We start from the raw sequence: 23,474 nt of genomic DNA on the forward strand, positions 1-23,474 counted from the left end.
CTAGTGAGGCTGGGTTTTGTGATGAGGATACTTGTGCACCAAGACCGCTCTCTCGAGCCATCGGCGCCATCTGCATTGGAGTCACCACCCAGGACTGGATTGAACTAACAGTCCAGCAGGGCCAAGACTCATCCTCCTCAACTTCCTCGAACCAGCCGGTACATGTGGGAGACACCTGTGATGTCACCCAGGTGCAGCTCTAGTCACACAGTGCGACATGCCCAGGTGCAGAGCATGGGAGCAACTACAGGTTGAACCTCTCTCGTCTGGCACCCTGGGGACCTGACCAGCGCCGAAAGAGAGAATTTGCCAGACTACGGGAGGTCAATAGTGTCTAGTATATTGCCAACACAGCCGCTGCTCACTGGGCTCATAGACATTTAGGGGTAAGTTACAGCTAAACAACAGCATGGAACACAGAGCCAGGACTGGGGGCTAGAAACAAACTTTATAGCACCATGGGAAACTTGGCCACACCCATGACAAGAGGCCACCTGGCTAACTAAAATCATGCTGGATTATGGACATTGCCAGTTGAGAGAGTAATGGATTAGAGAGGCTCAGCCTGTATTTGGATGCTAGGAAGTGGGCGAGTCTAAGCCTGCCCAGTGCTAAAGCCCCTCTCCCAGAGCTTGGCAGTAACTGGCTGTCCTTGGTGCAGTTACCATTCTAAAGCAAACCTGCATGTGTAAGGACAGGCCAGGAAGAGGTTTAAGAGGTGGCATAGGGGTATGGGCCACCTCTCTGGGAAAGGCCCTGTAGATGTTTATGCTGCGAGTGGATACGTCACCTCCTGAGCATTATCCCCGTTTTGCAGCTAGGACAATGGAGGCCCAGAAAGATGGTGAGCTCAAGCCAACAGCAGGGCTGAGACTTCCAGGACTCCCGATGCCCATCCCGTGCTTACTCCATTCAAGAGGCCGTATCTGTGGAGCACAGAGCCTTCTTGCCAAAGCAGAGTCCAACGCTGCCCGTGGCGTTACATGGAGAAGTCTGTGAAAGCTGAGCAGCCCCAAAGCCCAGAAGGACGTGTGAAAAATCGGTTCTGGGTGCAAATTACACTCCAAACACCAGAGCCACATCTTAGCTCAGTGCAACTGCTCAGGTGGGTGCAAGCTCCCTCCCTGGCTGAGGCACATGACTCACTGCAGGGAGGTAATGTTTCCCAGGGCTGTGCTATGGCACATGATAAACCCAGGCCTAGAAGAGAGCACAGGGCACATGGGGAGCAAGGAGGCTCTTCCGTAAAAATCTCCACTGCTTAAAAACCACAGACCAGAACGCTGCAAGAGGCTCAGGCAGAGAGAATGCCATGCTGGGAAAAAACAGACTCAAGGAGAGAAACAAGGGTACATGCTCCCAGGCGTTCACTCATCCGTTTGGGAGGCTAGCTGCTATTTCAAGCTGCCTCTTTCGCCACTGTCACACTGCAGGGGCTGCTATCAGCTGGGTTGCTCAGGCTTACAATCTCCCCCATCTAGATGGGACAGAGCTGGTAGAACGGTGCCCTCTGTGAAGGGTCCTGGACTCTGGAATTTCCTCTCCCCGTTGGTCCAATGGAGGAGACCACATTGTGCAGAGTGCCCTTGAGATCAGGAGCACGGTGGGCAGGCCAGGAGCCCACCTCGCTGCAGCTGCGCGTCACACAGCGCCACATGGGCGCAAACACGCGTCAATAAATGCATTCGGTCAGACCGAGCGCAAAATCCAGACCCTAACGGCAGAACCGTCTCTGCCCTCAGCGGGGATCTGCGGTGAGCCGGAAACCACTAACTCAGAAGCCCGAAAGTGGGAAAAATAGCCAAGTGGCCAGCACTCCTCATTTGCAGCCTGGGCGTGTCAGGTCACAAGGAGGCACTTCCATGCACTCAGCAGTGTCTTCAGTGTTACGTATGCAAATAGGCAGCTGCAAATCCATCCGGCACAGCATCGGTTATTGTTTAGTAAGTGGGCGTGTAGGCAAAAGCAACATGATGTTCACAGACAGACCATTAGAGGGGGCCCAAGAACAGTAACAGCTCCAGCATCCCTTTGGTGTTAGACTCCGGGCGGCAGAATGCCAGGGAATTTTAGGGCTTGTCCACTCGGGGATATCCAGAAGTATTAATCTGAATTAACTAAAGGTGTGAATCTGAAGTGGATTAGGTCACTGCTACTCAGAACTAAGTGGCCTTAAGTTGGTTTATGCTATTTGCTTCAGAAGTGAATTTAGCTAAACTGAATTAAGGTCACTTTAATTCTCCACGAGGGTGTTCACATGAGGTTAGTGCAGTTTAACTAATCCACTTTAAACAGACACCTTTTGTTAATTTGGATAATTATTCCAGAATGTCCCATCTAGACAAAACCTCAGACTAACCCACCAGCCTGAGACAGGGAGTATAAGATTCACACCTGCTGTTCGGGAGCCCTGGGTTGTGTGTAGCAATCCCAGCTCTGGTTGCTTTGTGGGAACTACTTCTTAGAGTTCCTTCATTTTAAGTTATCAGTTGCCCAAGATTTACCATCCTGGTCCTCGGCTCTTTTCACCTGGGATCTCAGTGCCCATTATACTAGTGGATTCAATCTCACAATGTCTCAATGGGGTCGGTACCACTCTTCATCCCTGTACATAGGCAAGGGGAGATGGAGTGATTTACTCAGGGTCACAAAGTGAACTGGGGGCCAAGGAAGAAATTGCTTCTAAGCGTCTGGACATCCAGCTCTTTTCCTTAAACACAAGGGTTTCCTTTCCTCCAGGTGCCCACAGTTATAATTATCCCAATTACATAGGCTCCTGTAACAGGGTCCACCCTCTTGCGAGTGCCCCTCGTTGGGCAAGGGGTGCTGTGTAAGGTTTTGTCTTGTCGCCTGGCAAGATTATGAGGCTAGGATCTGACTAGCTTTGTCTGCAGTTCTGTTAGCCTCCCAGGCAGTGCACAGCCCTGCCTCACTCAAGCACCTGTGAGGAACTACCAAGCTGTGCCCCAGCAGCTTCTTTTATATTGGCCTGCTGGGCCCTGATTAGCTGCAGCTGAAACAGCTGCTCTATCTTGCCTGGAGGACCTGTTGTCTGCTCTTCTCACTGGAATGGGGTGTGGCAAGGCCTCTGGTCTCCTGTAGGGGACATTGTGGCTTAATTCACCCCATCACAGCCCCAGTCATCAGAACCCAGTTGCACTAGATGCTGAACAGGGCCATCCTCCACTCCTCTAATCACATACATGGTTTCCACATTTTCCACACTGGGATTCCCCACTGGGGCTTCCCTCTTCCCCATTCTGCAGCACTAGAAGGGTAGTTGTGACTCTCAGGTTAAGAGTTCCTGCACCAGACCACATTCCCTTCCCATTTTGTTCTGTACACGGACACACCACCGATAGCTTTTTGCTCATCAAAGGCTCAGCACTTACCTAAGGGCAAAATTCCCCGCTACAGAGTTTTGAGTTGCACAAACAGCAGGTTAATTTTAGGAAAAACAATAAAACAGCACAACAACAAGTGGTTTGGCTCTGACAGTGAGATCATTTACTGTATCCCATCCTAGGGGATAAAATGATACTCAGCAGCAGCATTTAAGTCAGTCTTGCGAGATAATTGTGAAAGTTTACCAGCCTAACAAGCAGGAGAAAGTAGTTTTGCAAGGTTGATCTCCATGGGAACAGATGGGGCAGGAATTAGAGAAGTCTCTTTTGACCCAGTGGCCCCCTCTCTGCAGTTATTGGGGTAGCAGGTCTGCAAGCACTTGTCTACACAGGGACAAGCAAGAAAATTAATCTGAATTAGCTAATGGTGTGAATTTGAAGAGGATTAGTTAAACCACAGAAAAGCCCCTGTACCAGCACCCTCATTCAGCGTTAAATTGACCTTAATTTGGTTTCTGAATGAAGATGTTTACATGGAGGTTGAATGTATTTAAAGCTAATCCACTTCTAATTCAAACAGTTAATTCGAATTAGATTTTCCTGCATGTCCCTGTGGAGACAAGCCTTCAGTTTCCTCCCTGTAGTCACAGGGAGCTATTATTGCTCTACAGATTCTCCTATGCTCCAAATGAAGACGTAAACGATACTGTACCATGGGAAGGCCCTCATTAGCTGCCATATCACCAGATCCAATGTGCGTGAGGTGTACAAAATTCATTGGCTCCCCTATCATACTGCGGTCAATTCGCCTCCTCTTCTTTTTCTGCAGGGAGGACAAAAAGAAAGAAGATTTAACAGGCCCAACAAATAAACATTAGCATTCTACTGGCAAAGAAAAATCCAACACCGACAGGCATTCATGGCATGCCCAGTACCCACTGGGCTTCGTGGTGAGGGCAGTTAGTGAACTGAATACACTTCTATGTAGTTTTTAGGGGATCACCAAGTGCTTTATACAGGAGGGAGTGTTTCCTTGTGCCTTAGTTGCACGTGGGAAACGAGGCACAAAACAGGAGCAGGGACTTGGCCAAGGAGCTGGTGCAGAATTCAGATCCTAGCTGGCTCTTTTCCAGAACAACGTGGGCACCGATTCTGTGCTGTGTCACTTGAGAACAAAAAGGGAACTCGATGCTGCCTGCATTCCAATTCTCCGAGGAGCTGCTGGCCCCGACAGTAAGTTAGAGCAGCCTTGGGGCTCTGGCCTGCACCGCTATCACTTCCCAGAACCTATGGCATTATGGTCCTCCCGCACCGATCAGGGGACAAACAGCACCATACACCTCACCCTGCATGGCTCCTGCTCTGCAAGAGTTCCCCCTAAGCCTCGAGCTACCTCTTCCCAGGCCCTGTGCACAGCCGGAGGGGCAGAGAGAAGCTCAGAATCAATCCCCTGTCAGGCTCACTGCTAGAGCAACTCCACCAAAGCCTGCGGCGCAAGAGCAGAATGGAACCCAGAGCCCAGGAAATGGAAGGAGGATGCTGGGTGGGTGAAGAGGGTGACAGATTCATGTCAAGTACCCTCTGGCCTCCACAGCTTGAGACCCAGACAGCAGAAGCTGAGCCAGCCCACACAAGTTTGTCCCCAGAGCCACTGGAGAAGGAGGGGGTCAGGTGGGACGGACCTCCCATGACAAGGGATTCCCGGCAATCCCCTGACTGATCCTCATTGCTAACACTTCCTCCACAGAGGATGAATCCACCCTGGTCAAGGGCCTGGCCAGAACCTTCCTTCCTGACTCCCAGACCTGGGGCCAGGGTGAATGAGCATTGTCAGGCAGCAGATCCTGGGGATCCTGCCCCTATGCCAGCCCTCTACAGCCTTGTGCCCATCAGCCAAGGGGCATTCCAAGGGCTTCGCTCCAAAGGCGAACTCAGCTAGGCTGTCGGTTTGCTCTGGCCCCTGGGGTACTTCCTACAGGTTGTGGGCAAGCCCAAAGAGAGGGAGACACACCCCATCCCAGCTGGAGAGGCCAAGCCAGAACCTCACCCGAGAGGACGTGGAAGGATTTTAAGATACCCCAAGGTAGAAGCTAAGACAGAAGCAGTGAACAAAACATCCTGCCCTATCACAAGCCAGAGAGCCGTAGCTGCAGCTGAACTTCCTAACCCACAACAGAGGAAGGAGTTTTGAGTTTTACGGCTACTGCGTAACGAAGGGGCTGTGTGTGGGGGGTAACACCCCACCCTCCAAAGTGAACCCAACCGGCCTGGAGACGGAGGGTTACTTTCAAGCATCAGACACTACAGCGTTAGGTGACAGACATCTCTAACCACAGCTTGTGAGCACAGCGTGGCCACAGCCAGGCTTGCAGCCAACCATATTCAGCTACCAGCGGGGCTTGTATTCCCACGCCGGAGCTGCTGCAGGCCTGCAGCCTTCACTTCTCTGCCTATCAGGCAGCACATGGTGATTTCACCTCCCCCAGCCCTGGGCGAGTTTCAATGGGATGCCCGGCCTGGACACCCGCTACCTGCAGAGGCTGGTGGTCTGAGGCCAAGAACCCAGGCTGCAACTGTGGGGGAAATTCTTCAAAACATGTTGTCATTGCAACAGGAAGTGGGAGGATGGGTGGAGAGCACAGAAGGACTCCGGCAGCAGCCCATTTCCCATCTACCCCTTTGGTCAGGCTCCACTGGCAGCTCAGGGTATCCAAAGTGCACAATACAGGGCCACAGTGTCGGCATCCCTGGCATTATGGGCCTCTCACATCGTGCTCAGAAACATTCAGCAACGGTCTAGAGAACAGACTGGGCCATTGTTCTGCTTTGCTCCCCAGGCTGGCTCCTCACTGGGCCTAGAACTAGTAAAAGTTTCCAACCTAATCGTTTGCCGTCAGAAAAGTTGGGATTCAAGCAAATTTCGTGGGACTGTGTCAAAAAAATCCACCGGAAGTCAGCGAAAACAGTGTCTTTGCAACTGCAGCGTTCCTGGCTCAGGATAGAACAGTGTCAGAACAGAAAATGGCCACGAGGAGGCTTCTGAAACGCCATCTTCAAAATGTCGTTGTGTAGCCAAGTTGGAAACGTGGACACTTTGTACTCACCTCGGGACAAAAGGAAGTTTCAAAGAGCCAGACTTTCCCATTTCCTGACCAGCACTAAGAAACAGCCTTTCCTCCCCAAACTTCAGTGGTGCTATGCTGGGGTGGGATGTGCAGCCCACATCAGTCACAAAGAAGCCAATTAAGTCATGTGTGAGAAGGCCAGGGTTGAACAGAGAGAAGCCCAGCCACAGGGGAAGGGCCAGAATGCTCCAGACATGAAGCGGGGAGCAGAAAGGGGCTGGCTGACCTGTCACCTATGTCTTTCTGCTCAGCATCAAAAGCAGGCCATGAGAGATTAGATGTGCTGCAAACACAGACACCGAGTTGTGTGTGGGCCATTTGTTGCAAGCCCACAGGGTTCCACAGGCAGCGTGGTAATGAAGTACCAGTTTCACTGCCCATGAAACTACTGGATGTAACTTCCTGGGCACTGCAGTGAGGAGCCGTACTAAATAAGTGTCGGGATTGTTGGGAGCTCAGTAGGCGAAGTAAAGTACTCACGCTCTCAGAATGTCGCCTGCCAGTCAACGTAAATCACGGACGCAGGAGTCAAAAGACAGGGAAAAGCTAAACAAAGTGAAGACATTTAGTCCTGGGAAAATTGCTTCTAGATGGAAAAGCCCCACGTCTGAACATGAATTTCGATTTATTAGGTAAACTTGGGGTTAAATAGGAGACAATAGGCCTAAAAACATTAAGTGTATCTGTACATAGATGAAAAGTGGAGCCGTTTGTGTGAGACAAATACAGATGGGTCAGAAAAGGAAAAAACAAACAGGAAGAGTGGGAAACAGCAGACTGTGTACCGACTGTCAGGAATTACTACAGCGAAAAGAATAGCCTGTCTGATCGCTGTTGTGCCAGCCGAACTAGTAGCAACAATGCTGGCATTAAACTGGATCTGCAATGTACAGCTTCCACTGGCAGCCAGTCACTTGTCCCCGACTCAGCATCAAGCCCAATTGCAATTAAAAAAAGACTGTAGCCGTAGGTAGGAGTGATTTAGCCAATGAAATTATTTTTCTCATAATAGAAAGAACAAGAACAGATACACTAGCTTGGATCTCGGCGCTTATCAAGGAAATTGGGAACAAAATGGTGGACAAACAAACAGCTACAAGCACTGGAAGAAATGGATACAGAAAGACCCTTGAGTGTTTGAGCAATGCTAATCCTGGTTATTAGAGAGACCAGGTGGGCAGCGGGCCCTACAGCCAGCGCACACTCAGGGGCATCGTCTTGGGGGGCCCGGCCCAATGCCCCCTGGAAGGGGCAGGGCCTCTGGCAGTCAGCCTTTAGCACAGCCCAGAGCATGGCACTGCCTCTGCCCCGGCCCTCGGAAGGCACAAGGAATGGCAGAATGATGCTCCTGATGCATTTCAAAGTGGCCTGGAGCTCCCAGCCACTTCCACTGTTACTGTGGCTGCAGCAGCCAGGAGCTCTGGGCCTCTTAGGAATGCCAGGCCACCATGCAGTCAACTGCCTTGCCCTTCCTGTTGGAGTGTCTGCACCAGGTGGGTGAGCGAATATCTTTTATTGGACGAACTGGGGGGGAGAGAGAAAGACAAGTTTTCAAGCCACATCAAGATCTTCAACAGAAATTGCTCCAGTAAAAAAGATTTTCCATCACCTTCATCTTGTCTCGTGAGAAGACAGGAATTCAAAAACCTTAGTACTGCAAAATTTGAGAGGAATGCAAAAAACCATAAATTGGATCAATGACAAAAATATAAAAGGGAAAAAAAAGTTATTTTAGACCCTGCCTTAGAGTTGAGGATAATGACAAACTTTAGGGCCCAGATATGAAAAACAAAGTGATTTTGTGTGGTGTATTAATTGGCCCCTGTTGTTTGAATGCAAATCTTTTTCAAATTCGTAAACACCCAGGTGGACTCTATGTACACTGTGATGCAGATGGAACAACTGATCTCCTTCTAGTGGTATGTAAGGGCTTTGATCACGAAAAGAAAAAACTTCTGAGGAATGTAAACTGCTGAAGGTAAGAAATGTTATCGGGAAAGGAGGCACCATTAGAATGGTCTTGTCACATGACCTGAATGACACAGAACAAAAAAAGAGGGAATATAAACCACTAGGTATTTAAACATCAGAGTTAGTGGTGACTATGGATTGACCAGTCATGCCTGGTTTGCCATGAAGAAAAAGGAAGACAAGCTACCCAGAAGGAGGAAAGCAAAGACAGGGAGATTGGTGGAAAGAAGCCCAGGGAAACAGCAAAAGGAAGCTAAGGATTGGTGTGGCCTGTAAGTGCTTAAGCAGCTGCTCAGGAAGGGTTCCAATGCTGCCCAGCTGATTAGTAGAGCGCCCACAGCTAGGCCGATGCTTCTCCTGGTGGTGCACATTTGCACATGCCTCAGTGCACATAAAATTTATTCCGCACAAAGGACAAAATCTGCACATAGATGGAAAAGATCAGAAGGAAGATTGCTGGATGGCTGGTTTGTAGGATGGGCACCGTTTTCGGGGTGGGCCTGGCTTTTGAGGGGTGCACAGCTGAGCGCTGTCTGGGCACAGCACTGGGACAGTGGCCCCATTTGTAACCCTAAAAGGGGTGCCTTATATGATGCCGTGGCTGGAGGGCCAAGTGCCATAAGGGGCTTTGCACCGGCATCTCTCCGGGTGCCCAAGAAGAGGACACACCTGATCAAATCTCACCCAAACTCCTCCTTGGAAGGGTTAATGCTGATGTTCTGCACAGCCCAGGGCCCCGGAGGGAGCCAGCTTGCAAGTTTCTGTTCGCATTTCAGGGCGGCGGATTATTTTTAGATTTCTGTGAGAACTGCCTGTGTGCACGGTGGGGGGAGGGCTCCGAGGGCTGGCAGCACAGCAGAAAGGGGAGGGTGGCACAGTGGCAAGGAGCCACGGACAGTAACTCCTAGGGGTCAGACCTCGGCGCAACCTCCGTCAGCCGCTGCAGAAGCATCCAGGTGGCGTGTCTCCCACAGACCTGCTGAGGAGGGCCTCACCCCCAGTGGCACCAGAGCACCAGACCTGCCCCGGGCCAGGCATGCCAAGGGTTAAGCACATTCCAGCGCAGGGAAAGAAAGGCCCAAACAAGCCAGTGAATTAATGAAGCCTTTGGAAGTTGGCAGCAGGCGCTGGTGGATTCCTGTCTCTGTGCTCCGCATCGCAGGAGGGGAACGGGGCTCTCACCACCCAGGGGCCCTCGGTGCCAGGACGGATGCAGCTTTGCAGATGGGTGTTCGGCTGGCACTGCTCGCCCCTTCCGATTCCCAGCCCATGGGGCTGCAGGCGCTTGCCTTGGCTGTAGGCTGGGGGAGGAGAGAAACCGCCAGCGACTGAGCAAAAGGGGATGATAAGCGGAGGGGACGGGAGGTCACAAAGAGCGTTGCCCAGCGAGAAGAGCCTAGCCTGGGGCATCAGAACACCAGGGTTAATTTTTAATCAGCTGAGCTGCTGTCACGCCAGGCGAGGTTGGGGAAGTTCCTTCCCTTCTGTCCCCATCAAAGGGCACCCCACTCCCCTCCTCCGCTGGCCTCGGTGTTCCCTATCACCACCCTGCTCCTCTTGATGAGAGGTCTTCTCCTCTGCAGCCCCAGAACAACCTCCCTGTATCTGTCCACCAGCCTCTTAAATCCTGGTACAGGTGCCTCAAGGGGGCACAGCCTCCCCTGGAACCTCCCTCTGCACTAACACCCATGGGCTCTCTCCCTCCAGGATGCAGATTTGGCTCCATTTAACATCTGCTCTGGGCTGGCCAGGTTAAGAGCAGAGGGAAGAGGACAATTCAGCATAGCAAAGGGAAGCCCGGAAAGCAGGAGCATTAGCCCCCTGAACAAATGCTGCCAGGGAAGGAGGGGAGGCCCTAAAGAGCCCTGGACACAGATGTGATGGGAACGTTTTAGGGAGCAGAGTTAAACGTTCTGGCCAGATTTTACTGCATGGTTCTAATCTGAAAAGCGACTCAGAAAATGGCATCTTCATACTCAGATCCTCCTGCCCCTGCGGGTGTGTTCAGAGCCCTCAGTGCTTAATCCTGCAGACCCAGCACCCAGCTCCGAGACAGTCCCAGCTTATTCCTCACCCCTAGGCTAGTCCATTAAAACCAGGTACTGCAGAATCCAGCTCACTGTCCCAGAGCTGTGACTTAAAGCGGCGTATTACACCCACGCTAGGCAGAGATGAACGGACGTCACTCAGAGTGAACAGCGGGTGGGCAGGGAGATGGCGTCCGGTGCCTCGTTTGAGAGGCTTCTTCTCTGAACTGAGCTGAGCTGCTTTTTACACAGGGCTGGGCAATGGGGTGGCCAGTGACGATTCTTGCAGCCTTGCTGCCTAACAGAGAAGCAATCAAATCTCATGCTTCAGATCAGACTGGAGCAGGGGTCAGGAAGGAATCTCTCCCCCTTCTGCATAACTGCACAACTAGCCAAGCATAACAGGGGCTTCTCCCACGCCTCCTTCTGCAGGTGCAGCACATTTCATAGAATCCAAGGGCTGGAAAGGACCTCAGGAGGTCATTGAGTCCAGCCCCCTGCTTAAAGCAGGGCCGACCCCAACTAAATCATCCCAGACAGGGCTTTGTCAAGCTGGGACTTAAAAACCTCCAGGGCTGGAGATTCCACTACCTCTCTAGGTAACGCCTTGCAGTGCTTCACCTCCCTCCTGGGGAAATAACTCACAACACTACAGCTGCACTGCTGCAGTGGCACCACCATAGCACGGTGCCGTAAACAGGACCTACTCCAACAAGTGGGGCGGTCTCCTGCAGCCGCAGTTAATCCACCTCCCCAAGAGGTCATAGCTCGGTCGACAGAAGGATTGTTCCATCAGCCTAGCACTGGCTATGCTGGAGGTTAAATCAGCTTAATTATGCTGCTTGGGGAGTGTGTTGTTCACATCCCTGAACGACTTAACTTTCCTCTGCAGAGCAATCCTCGGACACAGGGACCTGTGAGAAGTGACTGAGGAAGCTATGCGTGCCCTTCCTGCCTGCAGTCTCTTTCACAACCCTTCTCTCTCTTATGCTTTGCTCCTGTTGTTATAAACAATGGCCACTTAGTCACACTTCTGAAGGGAGGATCCGCAGCTGTCCAGGTCTAAGGTCTGAGTTACACAGGGACACTCAGGAAAGTTAATTCGAATTAAAAAATTGACCCCGCCCCCCCATGTAGTGACGTAGCGATGATGAGCTAACTGTCGGCATAGGCCTAGTCAGATCAATGGGAGAATTATTCTGCTTCTCTGGATTTGCCTCCGTGATGGAAGAACCTGTCTACGGTATATTTGCAACTATACTACTGTAGTATTTCTAGCACAGAGAAGGTCTGAGCACCCCCTTGTAGACAAGGGCTAAGAGGGGAGAACTGCAGAATTCCAAACCCAGGAGAGCCCAGATACTGGGGAAGCAGGGTGTGCGCTCACTGATGCAGCTAGCTGTGTAACCACGACAACAGGATGGATGCAGCTAGCTGTGTAACCATGACAACGAGGTGAATTGACAGCTGTTCTACTCCACGGGTGAGGAAATTAAATGGAACAGCGAACTGACCTGTGAGGCAGCAGTCCGGATGAAGGGAGGGGCAATAGGCTGATCTGTTACAGCCAACTGTGTGTGTCTCTATACCTCCCCCACATGCTGACAGCAGCAAAGGTGACAAGTTCACAGGGCAGCGACTTACCGGCTGTGGTTTCTCTACTACACAGCAGCCCAGCTTGTGCCAAAAGTCACTCATATTTGCAGAGGCTTCCAGTTTCTCTCTCTTGCTTTCTGGTCTCTCCACTCCCAGATGTGGTCAAGGCGCTGGGGCCCTGGCTTCACTCCCACTTTTCCTGGGAGGGTGGGCACACTAGAGAGATGGCAGCGTAGGCCCAGCTTGGAGTCACTCCATGGAGCAGGTGGTAGAGGAAATCCCAAAGGAAGTGGGAGGCAGGTCACTTTCCTGTCAGCTCTCAGGATCCCCCCAGCTCAGAGCCTGCATGAGATTTGGTTAGAAAATGCATTAGGATGTGGTCTGGGAGGTACAACTCCATTCCGGCTACCCCCACTCTGCGTGCATCCCCGGGAACCAAGGCTGGGGTACTATCTGGGTTACAGCATCTCCTGCATCCAGGGAGCAGTGGCAGGGGAAAAAAAATGACTCACTCAGCCCAAGCAGACATGAGCTGGAAATAGCCCTGTGCCCAGAGGACTCCATCTGTCTCAGACTAAGACAAAGGTCGCTAGAGTCACTAAAAGAGTGTCATGTGTCTTCTGCACGTCAGCCAAGGTAGCCATCCAGCCACACACTTTCCAAGGCCAGAGGTCATGATGCTCACTCGGAGGTGGTGTTTAACAACTGACTAATAGATCTCATGCTTCAGGGCACAGGCTGCAGGGGTCAGGAAGGAAGCCTCTCAGGGTGACCACTGCACAATTTTTTAGAGTTTGGAATTCCCGTATGGATTGGTCACCGCAGCAGGAAGTATATCAGACAAAACAGATCCATGATGGTATCTGGCTGTGGCACATACTGTTTGCTGAACAGCTGAGTGGAGGGCAGGACTCCTGGATTCTGTTCCCCCATTACTGGGGGGAAGGGTGGTCTAGTGGCTGGGAAAAGGGGGATGCCTGGAAGTCCCCATCCCTAGGTTCCATTCCCAGTTCTGCTATTGACTGGTTGAATGAGCTGAGGATCGGTTACTTTCCCTGATTTGGGCCTCATGTTCACCATCTGTAAAAGGGGCGCAACACCCACTTTTCTAGCAGAGTTCCCTGCACACACTAACAAGGAAGTCACCCTTGTGGCAGAGTCATCAAACTCTGCTCATTTGTTTGACACAGTCTGGAGATCATTCACCGTGATCCCTATTAAACTCAGAAAATATTAATTACACACACACACACACACACTCTCTCTCTCTCTCTCTCTCTCTCTGCTCCCCTTCTTTCAGCTCAAGCTTCCTCCGCTTGGCTGTGAAAGAAGCCGCTGGGTTCTGCTTCTCAAGTATCTGGGTGGGGCTGCAGCAACCTCCAGACATAACCATTGCCACTTCCTGGGCGGCAGCTGCAACTCAAAGCTCTAAACAATGCATCAGTGAGTTCCCCTGAACTCTCTCTCCATCCCCGGTTGCTTCTGTTTTAAAACATCCTAGCACATGCCCATAGGACAGCAGAGAGCAGCTGATTGGACAGTGGGAAGCTGCATCAGGATGGGCCAGGCTGGTCTTGAATAGGCTGCCCTGCTCTTTCCTGGGGGTTGGAGCCAAAAGGAGAGAGGGAAGGGTCCCCGTTGAGCCGGGAAGGATGATTCTTCCCATCTCAAAGGAGGAAAGCAAGTCGCTTGATCGGGGAGCAGAACCCAGGAGTCCTGTAAGTGTCTGGGAAGCGCTATTGCCTTTGGGCAGCAAGGGAAGGGGAGCGGTGGTGCTCAGAGGGGCCATGAATGGAGACAGGAAGGGAAGGCTCACCAGCGGGTTTACTTTATTGACAACGTCATCGTTAGTGTCACTGGCCGGGCTCCTCCCCCACAAGGCCAAACCAAAAGGCCCCCGCAGCACCTGGCTGCTGAGTCTACACACAGAATACCACGCTGACGAGCTCTGCAGCTATCGCTTCACAGACGCCCTCTCTCAGAGCTACCTGAAGTTCCTTACAGTTTATTACTGGTGGGCAAAACCTCCCACACCCAAATCCTGCCACCGGATGTGAATGTTAAAAGATCCCCAAGCCCTACCAAGAGAGCTGCCCCATTTTCCTTGGCCAGAATTTCTCCCCACCCGACAGGTGCACCTGAGTTTAAAGAGCACTAGAGCTTGTTGGGTATTCCCCCCGACTCATGGGAACTTTGGATCTCTCTGACCCCACACACACATTCATACTATTTGTTTCATCAATATTTTTCCACAAAAGTATTCACATCTTGGCTGGAGAGCAAAAACATTTCAATTCTGAAATGCTACAGCAGTGCCTCATGGAAGTCATAGGTCAGGTCGCATGTGCTTCCCCTCTAGAGGCTGGGCTCCCTGGTAGGACAACATCTGCCGTCACCATGGTGCATTATGGGAGATCTATGGCTGGGGTTCCCAGCCAGACTGCGAGACTGGGGACATAAGACAACCCAGCTCCAACTGTTTTCATGCTGGAGGACCTACTTCCTCCACCCTTAAACAGAGGGGAAATTGACACAGAGAGAGTTTTCATAGAGTGAGAAGGGACCACAAGGGTCATCTCCTCCTCTACCCTCCTGCCAAGACCCAGGATTTGTTGCATCCAAACCAGTCTCCTTTTGAAAACCTCCTGCTAAGAAGCTTCCACAACCACCCTAGGCGGTCTGTTCCATTGTCCTCCTGTTCTCACAGTTAGGAAGTTTTTTCCTGCAGATTTAATCTAAATCTCCTCTGTTGTGGTTTGAACCCATGGCCTCTCGTCCTGCCTCTGTGGCAAGACAGAACAACTTTTCTCACTCTCTCCTATGGCAGCCTTTCAAGTCTTTGAAGGCCACCATTCGGTCCACCCCTTTTTCTCCTCTTTTCCAAGCTAAACAGACCCAGTTCCTTCACCCGTTGCTCACAGGGCTGCACTCCAGCCCTTCGATCATCTTTGTAGCTCACCTCTGGGTCCTTTCCAGTTTTTCTACAGTCGTGACTGAAACCGGAAACAGCATGCTGGCTGAGGCCTAACCAAGGCCAAGCACAATGGTACCAGCGCCTCCACTGATCTGCATGCTATGCCTCTGTTAACACAACTCAAAACTGCATTGGACCGACTCTCACGTTGAGGATGTGATCCACGGCCACTCCCAGAGCCTTCTCAGCAGTGCAGCTGTCAAGCTAGTTCTCCCGTTCTGCATTTGTGTAGATGGTTTCTCTTCCCTAAGGGGAGCACCTCACATTTGTCTTAGCTGAATTTCAAGATCTGGCTGAAATTTAGCTCTATCCCCTGAAGTGCTTGCAAGCCTTCCTCCCCGCTTTGTCGTCTGATCCAATATGCAGTCAGCTCTACACCAGGGATTCCCCACCTATGGGTCGGGACCCAAACATGGGTTGCCATTAGATTTTCTAAGGGTCACCAGCTGGGCAGCGCCGAGCTGCATGTGGCTGTTTAAAGAGCCATTTGCAGCTCCTGCTGCAGCCACTGCTCACTCCTCTGGCTCCCAGTCACTGCCCTGCCACGCTGAAATGGAATTCCATTTAATTGGTTAAATGGCCAGCAGGAGGGATCCGAACATTAAACTGAGTCCCATTTCAGCATGGCAGGGAACTGCCTGTGCTGCAGGTGGGGGGATGGAGGAGGCTTGTGGGGAGCCATGCTGAAGTCAGGGGGGAGGTGGGCCTGTACAGGAGCAGCAGTGGGCAGTAGCGGTCCTCATGTGAGGTCGCGGTGGGGGGCATTTTGGGGCTGCGAGGGATTTAAGCCTGTGGGGATGGGATCAAGATATATAAAAATCCCCCCTCCCCCCAGTTTCGAATTGCCTTGGGTCATAAAGTCTTACTGAATTGTCAAAATTGGTCACTGTCTTGAAAAGGTTGCGAACTGCTGCTCTAGGCTCTTTCCTCCAGATCATCGATAAAGATGTTAAACACCAGACCCAGAACAGATCTCTGGGAACCCTTCCTTAATATCTCCTTCCAATCAGTGATCCTTCCATTAACAACTACTTTGTTTGAAGCTGTTTAACCAGGAAGTGAATATGTTACTGGTAGTTCCCCTCGAATGCACATGTGTCCAGCTTATTTATGAGAATGTCAGGTGGAACCTGTGTCAAAGCCTTCCCAAAGTCCAGGTATAGGGTTTAACAGGGTTATAGGGTTATGTCCACCCCATCTATCAACCTGTTACATTGTCAAATAAACTAAGTAAGTTTTTGCCCATGAAAGTTTATGCTCATACATTTCTGTTAGTCTATAAAGTGCCACAGGACCCCTCGTTGCTATTGTCAAATAAAGAAATCACACTGGTTTGGCATGACTTGTTCTTAGAAAAGCCACACCAGCTGCTGGTAGGTAACCTTCATTCTCCAGCTATTTACTGTCCGAGGCTTTGTTTACCCAAGGCAGATAAGTCAATTGAAGAAATGCAATGCTATCTATAGCAATACCGTAGCTAGAACTGACTTATCTGCAATCAACTTACCAGCCTGTCCTCACAGAGGGAGATCGATGGAAAAAAAAAAAAAAACCACCTCCCATTGACCGACCTTACTCCTCGTGATATCGAGGAATACAGAGGTCAACTGCCAACCCCAGAGAGTTTGATTTTGCATGCCTCCACCACACCGGATTGATCTTTCCCATTGTGTAGACATACCCTTAATGTTTTCTACTTTGTTCTAGTGGCTTCCCTGTTTGGTTGGCGAGAATCTGAGTTAAGTGTTTTTAAAAATTAGACCGATTTTTAAAAGATGGATTTAAAAAAAAAAAAAAAATCCCTCGTCTCCTTTAGTTAGATTTCAGCTCTCTGATGTCAGAGGCCTTCCAGTTCACCAGTCATCTGTAAAGTGCTCCCAGGGCAGGGAGAGGACTAGCATAGCCACACCAGGATCCAAGCCCATTCCACTCTCCCCCATCACATTTGCAGGTTACCTTTAAATTCATTAACAAATGCACAAACCACTGGACAAAAACAGCTCCCCATCTTACTCAGATTGTGTCCCTGCACAAGAATATTCTCAAAAGGCTCTCTTTTGGTGCTCCTTCCTTCCCTAGCAGGGACAGTGGTAGTTCCCCCTACAGCAAGGATTCCCACCCTACAGGACGGGACCCAAACATGGGTCACCATTAGATTTTCTGAAGGTCGTCAGCTGGGCAGCTCCAAGCTGCATGTGGCTCTTTAAGGAGCCATTTGCAGCTCCTGCCACTGCTGCTGCTCACTCCTCCGGCTCCCAGTCCCTCCTGCTGCACTGAAATGGAACTCAGTTTAATTGGTTTAACGGCCGACGGGAGGGATCCGGCCATTAAACCAATTCAACTGAGTCCCATTTCAGCATGGCAGGCCAGGGAATAACCTGTGCTGCAGATGGGTGGGGGAGGGAGTATGAGGGCTGGGGGAAGATGCATGGAAGAGGCAGTGGTGGCAGCCCCACGAAGGAGCCATAGGCGGGGGAGCAGCAGCGGTGCTTGTGTTGGGTAGGTGGGGGGGCAAATCAAGGTTTATTAAAAACATTTTCCCAGGGGAAAACCTCCTCCGCCCCCTGGTTTTGAATTGCCACAAAAAGTCTTACTGAACTGTCAACATGAGCCGCCGCCTCAAAAAGGTTGGGAACTGCTGCCCTAGAGAAAGGGATCAGGTAGAGAGACAAGGCTTCCAGCTCTCAAGGAGGCTGTGTGTTCAGATAACAGGAAGCGGCTTTCAGCAGAGCGGAACCAGGCTGCCTTTTATTTTCTCGGTCTCTTTAGTCAGCAGCAGAAGTGTTTCCCGCAAGGGCGGTTTGTCAGGGCAGCACAGCTCATTGTTGTCCTCACAGGGTTAACCTGGCCTGTCAGTCCAGGGACCCCTGATGTGTCCTGAAACCACCTCTCCACACAGCAGTCTCCAGAGCATCACGCTTCCTTCTACAGAAGCCAAACGGGGACTAGCCAAGCCCTCACTGTGTCGGAGATCCGGCCGGCTGAAGTCATTCCAACCTTACCGTGACGCACTACAGAGTTATTTACACCGGGGGGGAGCAAACCTTTTACATCGGGGCCCCACTTTTTGTCCCTGCCATTAGCAACGCCCCCCCCCCATCCTCCGCCCAGCCTAATGTAATAGGAACTGACAGAAATTTCGGCTATGTTCATATGAAAAAAAAACAAAAAACCAACCCCAAAAACCCACAACCCTTTCACCATGTGCAAGAAAACACATCTGTAAAATGTAAACATTTTATTGGTACCTAACTGGGAATACGCAGACATACCAACAATGACAAATTTCAACATTTTGAATGAGCTGGAGGAACCAGCAGCCGATCGGTCTGTGCCCCACTTTCGAAATTTCATGCCTGCCCCCGGGGGCCCCACTTTGCACACTCCTCCTCTAAAAGAAGGTGCACGTCAACAAGCAGATGCAATAAACACTTCCCCTCCCTGTTCGGTAGCAGGAACAGGGTTCTGCGGAGCAGCCGGCTGCCCGGGCGTTGCGGCATTTGTTTGTAAGCCTCCAGCAGAGAGAGGATTTGCAAGAGAAATAAGGCATAGCTGTGCCATGTCTCCCCCCTGGGGCGGGGGATGGGCCAAGAGACAGAGGGAAGGCACTGGTAGGAAAATATGGGACACGGGAAGCAGAGGTTGGTGTTGCTGGCAGAGCACAGAAGAGGAGAGGTCATGCAAGGATAGACCTTAAAAAAAAAAAAAAAAGCAGGGACCAGGTTCCCTGGCAGGAGCTTGGCACATCTCAGGTTTGGGCCCTGACTCAGGCATTCTCGCAGGGTCCCTCGCCCTCTCCAGACACAGTTGGGATGAGGCCAAAGCAGAAGAGTACTGGACATAGACCTTGGGGTTCTCTACCTTCTAGCCTGACTCTCACAGCCTGTGTTAGCTACAGCCCGCCCCTGGAATCTGACCAGCTCCTGGGCTGCAGGACTGCCAGGTGTGATTCGCACGGGGCCACAGGTGTGCGCAGGACTTGATGGCATACAGGTGCCATCTCCTAACATGGCTACAACCCCAATAGGGCATAACACAAAGGTTGCACCACTCGAAGGGCCGGGCTGGGGGCCCGCCGGAAGAACTCAGCAGCCAGAGATGAGCTTGTGGTCAGAACAGTGACTCTGCAGAAATGACAACAGCCCGGGGAATAGTTATACTTCCCTGGGGACTCAATTTCTCCTCCCCTCCCCTGCCACCTCTGTCTAGCACTTTCTGGCTCCAGGATCCATGTGCTTCAACACAACCAGCCAGTGTTCCCTGTAAGCTGACCACTTGGGCGGCCACCCAGGAGAGATTCAGGTGTCACCCAGCCGATTAGCAGACCACCCACAGCCAGCAGCAGCTGTTTCTATTGGTGGTGCACATCCACACATGCCTTCCACATAAAATTTAATCCACCCACGGATGGAGAGTTAGAGGGACCCTACACCCAGGAGATCATCACCCCTGGTACCTGATTTACTGACTGAGTGGAAGGAGGGGAAGCGACTGATTCAAGATCAGAGGGGAGCTCAGCGGCAGAACAAGGGCGCTTAGCTTGAAGGTTTAGTTGGGATTTCTTGGGAGGAGGAGGAGGAGGAGCCAGGGCATGTTGAACCGTCTCTGAGGGGCAGCCGTGTTAGTCTGAAATTCAAAACCAAGCAGCAAACCCACGAAAGCTCATTTGTCAGAGACATTTGTTTAGTCTCTAAGCTGCCACAGGACTGCTTGGGGCAGGTTACGTTTGCCACACCAGGATCACCACAAAAAGCTGTGCTCCTTCCACCTCCTACGTCCCCTCACTGATGACAACGCTGCTGTCAGATTGGCAGAAGGGTCTTTGGATGAGGCAAGAGTGAGGACGGATTCCAGCACACTCGCCTGCAGCTCTGTCAGGAATGACTCGGAATTCAAACAGGCAGAGACCCGGGGGAAACAGAGTGTGGGGTCAAAAGCAGCTGGGGACAACCCGTCCCTCCTGATCTTCCTGCCTTTGGAGTCGATGGGTGTTTTGCTGATGGATTTCAACACAGGTTGCACTTTCCTGGTCTGGCACGGTCAGCACCTGACAGATCCTGAACAAAAGCATTTGCCCGTCCTGGGGAAGTCCAGGGATTCTGCTGCCAGGGCCCCCTGCCCTCAGGGATTCCAGCTCCAGCTCTGACTGAGCTGCCATCCACTCGTCTGGCCCCAGCTGGGCTGTCAGACCCTGGACCACAGATGCAGGTCCTGACCCACAGCCTCTGCTCCTGGAACACCTGTGGTCCTGCCAGGCCACGGATGTCACGAGCCGACAGTCCCGGGTTTGAGAGGTGCAACCTGTAGAGCAAAGTCTGTCTCTGCAGAATGCTTCCTTCTTTCACTCACCTATGGGATACTCCTTCCACATACATCGCCTCTGAGTTCAAACACATTAACATCAACCACTCTCCACCAGCCCCTGGGTGCAGCCCCCAGCCCGGCTAACGTGTGGCGTTCTGCTTACAGAGCTATTCCTTTTGCCCTGGGCACATGTGTGCACAGCCAAAGGGACCGGAACATGCTCTTCTGAACACTTGGCAGCTTCAGGGCCTTTTTTACAGGAGACTCCCATTCGGGGAGGGAGCTGGGAATCCACCCAGGGAAGAAGATCTACCCATAGAAAGATCAAAACAAATCCATGTATCCGACACAGGAGGCTACAAAGAGCCTGTCCTTTGTAGGAGGTTAAAAAGCTTCATTTCTGAAAGGTGAAGAGGAGAGATAAGTCTCTTCTTTTCAGCTGGGCTTTGACTCAAAGCCTGAAAAGCAGATAAGGGCAGTTTGGCAGGCCAGACAGCCTGGGGGAGCAAAGGGGTTTTCATGCGGTTGCTGGCTGGGACCCAGCACTCCAAGCCGTAACTCAGGGGTAGGGAGAAGGTGCAACAAGGGCGTTTTCACAGCCTAGGAGATCTGGGAAAGACACTCAGCTCAATGCAGGACTGTTCCCGCCTGCATGGGCTCCTTGCCTCTACTTACAAGGGCAACGTCTCCTGAAAAGACCATTGGGACCCATGTACACGGCACTAACCTGTCCTGGTTCAAAACGTCTCCCACGCCCGCGTGTTGGGGAATCGTCCCCTCTGCGTCATCAACTGAGATTTTGGAACCATGAAAGGAAGAATTTTACCACCACCACCACCAGACATCCAGACAGGGCTTCAAGTTAGCCTGAGATAAGACCAAGGTCTAGCACAACAGCCAAGTCCCAGTCAAAGCTGGATTACCAAGGGCTGATGTCTGTAACAAGGCAGTGGCCAAATGGATACGTGCTGAGCCAAGGGATGTGGAAAGCTGGGTTCCATTCCTGGTCTTGCATGACTGTTCCTCAGTTTCTCCAGCTGTACAACACACGATGCTTGAGAGGTGCAGGTCCTGTTATCTAGGGGAATCTGAAGGATCTGTAACCCTTAGAGCAGGCGTGTCCAACCCGCGGGCCGCATGCAGCCCTGGACAGCTAGTAATGCAGCCCCACAAGATCGTAAACTTTTAACATTATTATGTGATTTATATACATTAACTATTTTATATGTGGCCCAAGACAATTCCTCTTCACTCAGTGTGGCCCAGGCAAGCCAAAAGGTTGGACACCCATGCCTTAGTGTATCCCAGCAATCCTAGGTGAGGCTTTGCTGGCACACAGAGGATGTAGTGCCTTAACATGGTACAACACCCCCACCGGACGTGAACGCAGCTGGGTTTGCGTAAGACATACAGCCATAGGGCTTAGTCCCATATTGTCCCATTGTCCTGGGATTCAGCAGGGGTCTTTTCTGGCTCTGGCCAACTGGGTTATGTTGAGCAAGTCAGACCCCCATCCCATGCCTCTGTTTCCCTGTCTATAACAGTGCTAGACGCTGGTCTGCGTTGGGAACTCCCTGCGCCATAGTGACATTGCTCAGGGGCATAAAAAATCCACTCCGGAGAAGCACAGCTACTGTGGCCCAACCTGCGGTGTAGACAGCACTGGGTCAGTGGAGGATTCTTCCATCAGCCTACGTACTGCCTCTGAAGGAGGCGGGTGGCTCACGCCGCTGGGAGAACCCATCCCAGCAGCGCGGAGCATGTGTCTCAGACTGGGCCCACGGCCCTCCCCGGCTGGAAATGGCAAACCAGGAGCAACGGGAGCCAAAAGGCTCCCTGGCAATGCATCCCACAATGCACTGCGGGCCCACGAGCGGCTTTCCAAAGGGGGCCTATGGCCCACTCCGAGAAACACTGGCGTATCTTAAGCCCCGCTGATGCAGGCCCTAAAGGGGTGGAGACAAGATCACACTGAATTCAAGTCAGTCCAGAATCTAACACAAACCGAAATACCCTTGTCCCGCCCCTTCTCTGGAGCTCCGCCCCAGCTCACTCTGTGGCAATGGGTCACAAAGGTGGGGGAAAGGGGACACCCTCTCGCCTCCCCACCCTGCATGGCAAACAGGAGGCTCCCCGAGGGCGGGGGCAGCTCCAAAGCAGAGGGCAGACACAGCATGGCAGTGGTGGTGGGAGGGGGGAAGAGCAGCTGAGTGCCAGCACTTGATAGCCTCCGAGCCAAACCCATCAGGAAGCCCTGTCAGAGGCTCCAGGATCTACCAACAGGTCTACCCGTTGGGGACGGCTGGCGCACGCCGAGGCCCTAAATGCAGCAGCTGTGCTGTTGCGGCAGTTGAAGTGCAGCCATGGCCTGGAAAAGTTGCTACCGAAGAGCTAGAGCAGGGGTGGGCAACCTGCCGCTCTCTGCTCAGTGAAATGTGGCTCCTGCGCAGAGCCGCATGCCCGGACTGCTCAACCGCCGGTCTGCACACGCGCCACTGCGCCTGGAGGGAGAAGCATGTGGCTGTAGCAGCGGCAGTTCTGGCAAGACCCAGGCGTTGGGTTAGAGCAGAGCGGGAGGGCATCGATCCACGTATTATATCTTTATTTACACACACACAATTTATACCTACCTCCATTTATCTAGATGAGACCTATTTATTTTTATATATCTAACACATAGCTCTTTCCCCTCTGCCCACAGCTATTTTGGCTCTTGGTCTGTAACTGGTTGGCCACCTCTGAGCTAGGCGGTGGGTTACTCCTATGGACAGGACCCAATCCACCCTCAGGGTTGGAGCAGGGTATTTACATGGGGGGGTTGGGAATCACACCCCAGTGTAGGTCTACTGGGAAACACGACCTGTAACCCAGGCCTGACCCATCCCAAAGCCAAGCCATTTCCCAGGGACAGGGGAAGGAGTGAGAGCCCACGGCTGTGTCACGCCAGCCCTCGCCGCACGCAGGTCCAGAGGGGGGGTTGTTTTGGTTACACGCTGGAAAACAGGAAAGGTCACTTCCTCTGCCCTGGCCGCCCGAGTGCAGCAGACTTAAAAGGCAGCCTCCGGCGCGTTCGCCAACCAGGCTGGGCCGTGCGCTTCCTGACTTGGGGGAGGGGAAGGGGCAGAGTCACCCG

The 23,474-nt window shown here is 52.0% G+C and overlaps 1 protein-coding gene across 1 annotated transcript in view; it reads right to left on the minus strand.

Annotated features, from left to right (window-relative positions):
• Positions 1 to 23,474, minus strand: part of CDC42SE1 (CDC42 small effector 1) — a 57,246-nt gene that overhangs the window by 13,432 nt on the left and 20,340 nt on the right. Inside the window, exons 2-3 of the mRNA XM_074981098.1 lie at positions 12,112 to 12,405; positions 4,057 to 4,167 (exon numbers count right to left, since the gene is read on the minus strand). Of these exons, the coding sequence (XP_074837199.1) occupies positions 4,057 to 4,167; positions 12,112 to 12,165 (165 nt within the window). The 5' untranslated portion in view covers positions 12,166 to 12,405. The remainder of the gene's footprint in view (positions 1 to 4,056; positions 4,168 to 12,111; positions 12,406 to 23,474) is intronic.

This window comes from Carettochelys insculpta, chromosome 30, assembly GCF_033958435.1.
Source record: "Carettochelys insculpta isolate YL-2023 chromosome 30, ASM3395843v1, whole genome shotgun sequence".
Taxonomy (NCBI): domain Eukaryota; kingdom Metazoa; phylum Chordata; order Testudines; family Carettochelyidae; genus Carettochelys; species Carettochelys insculpta.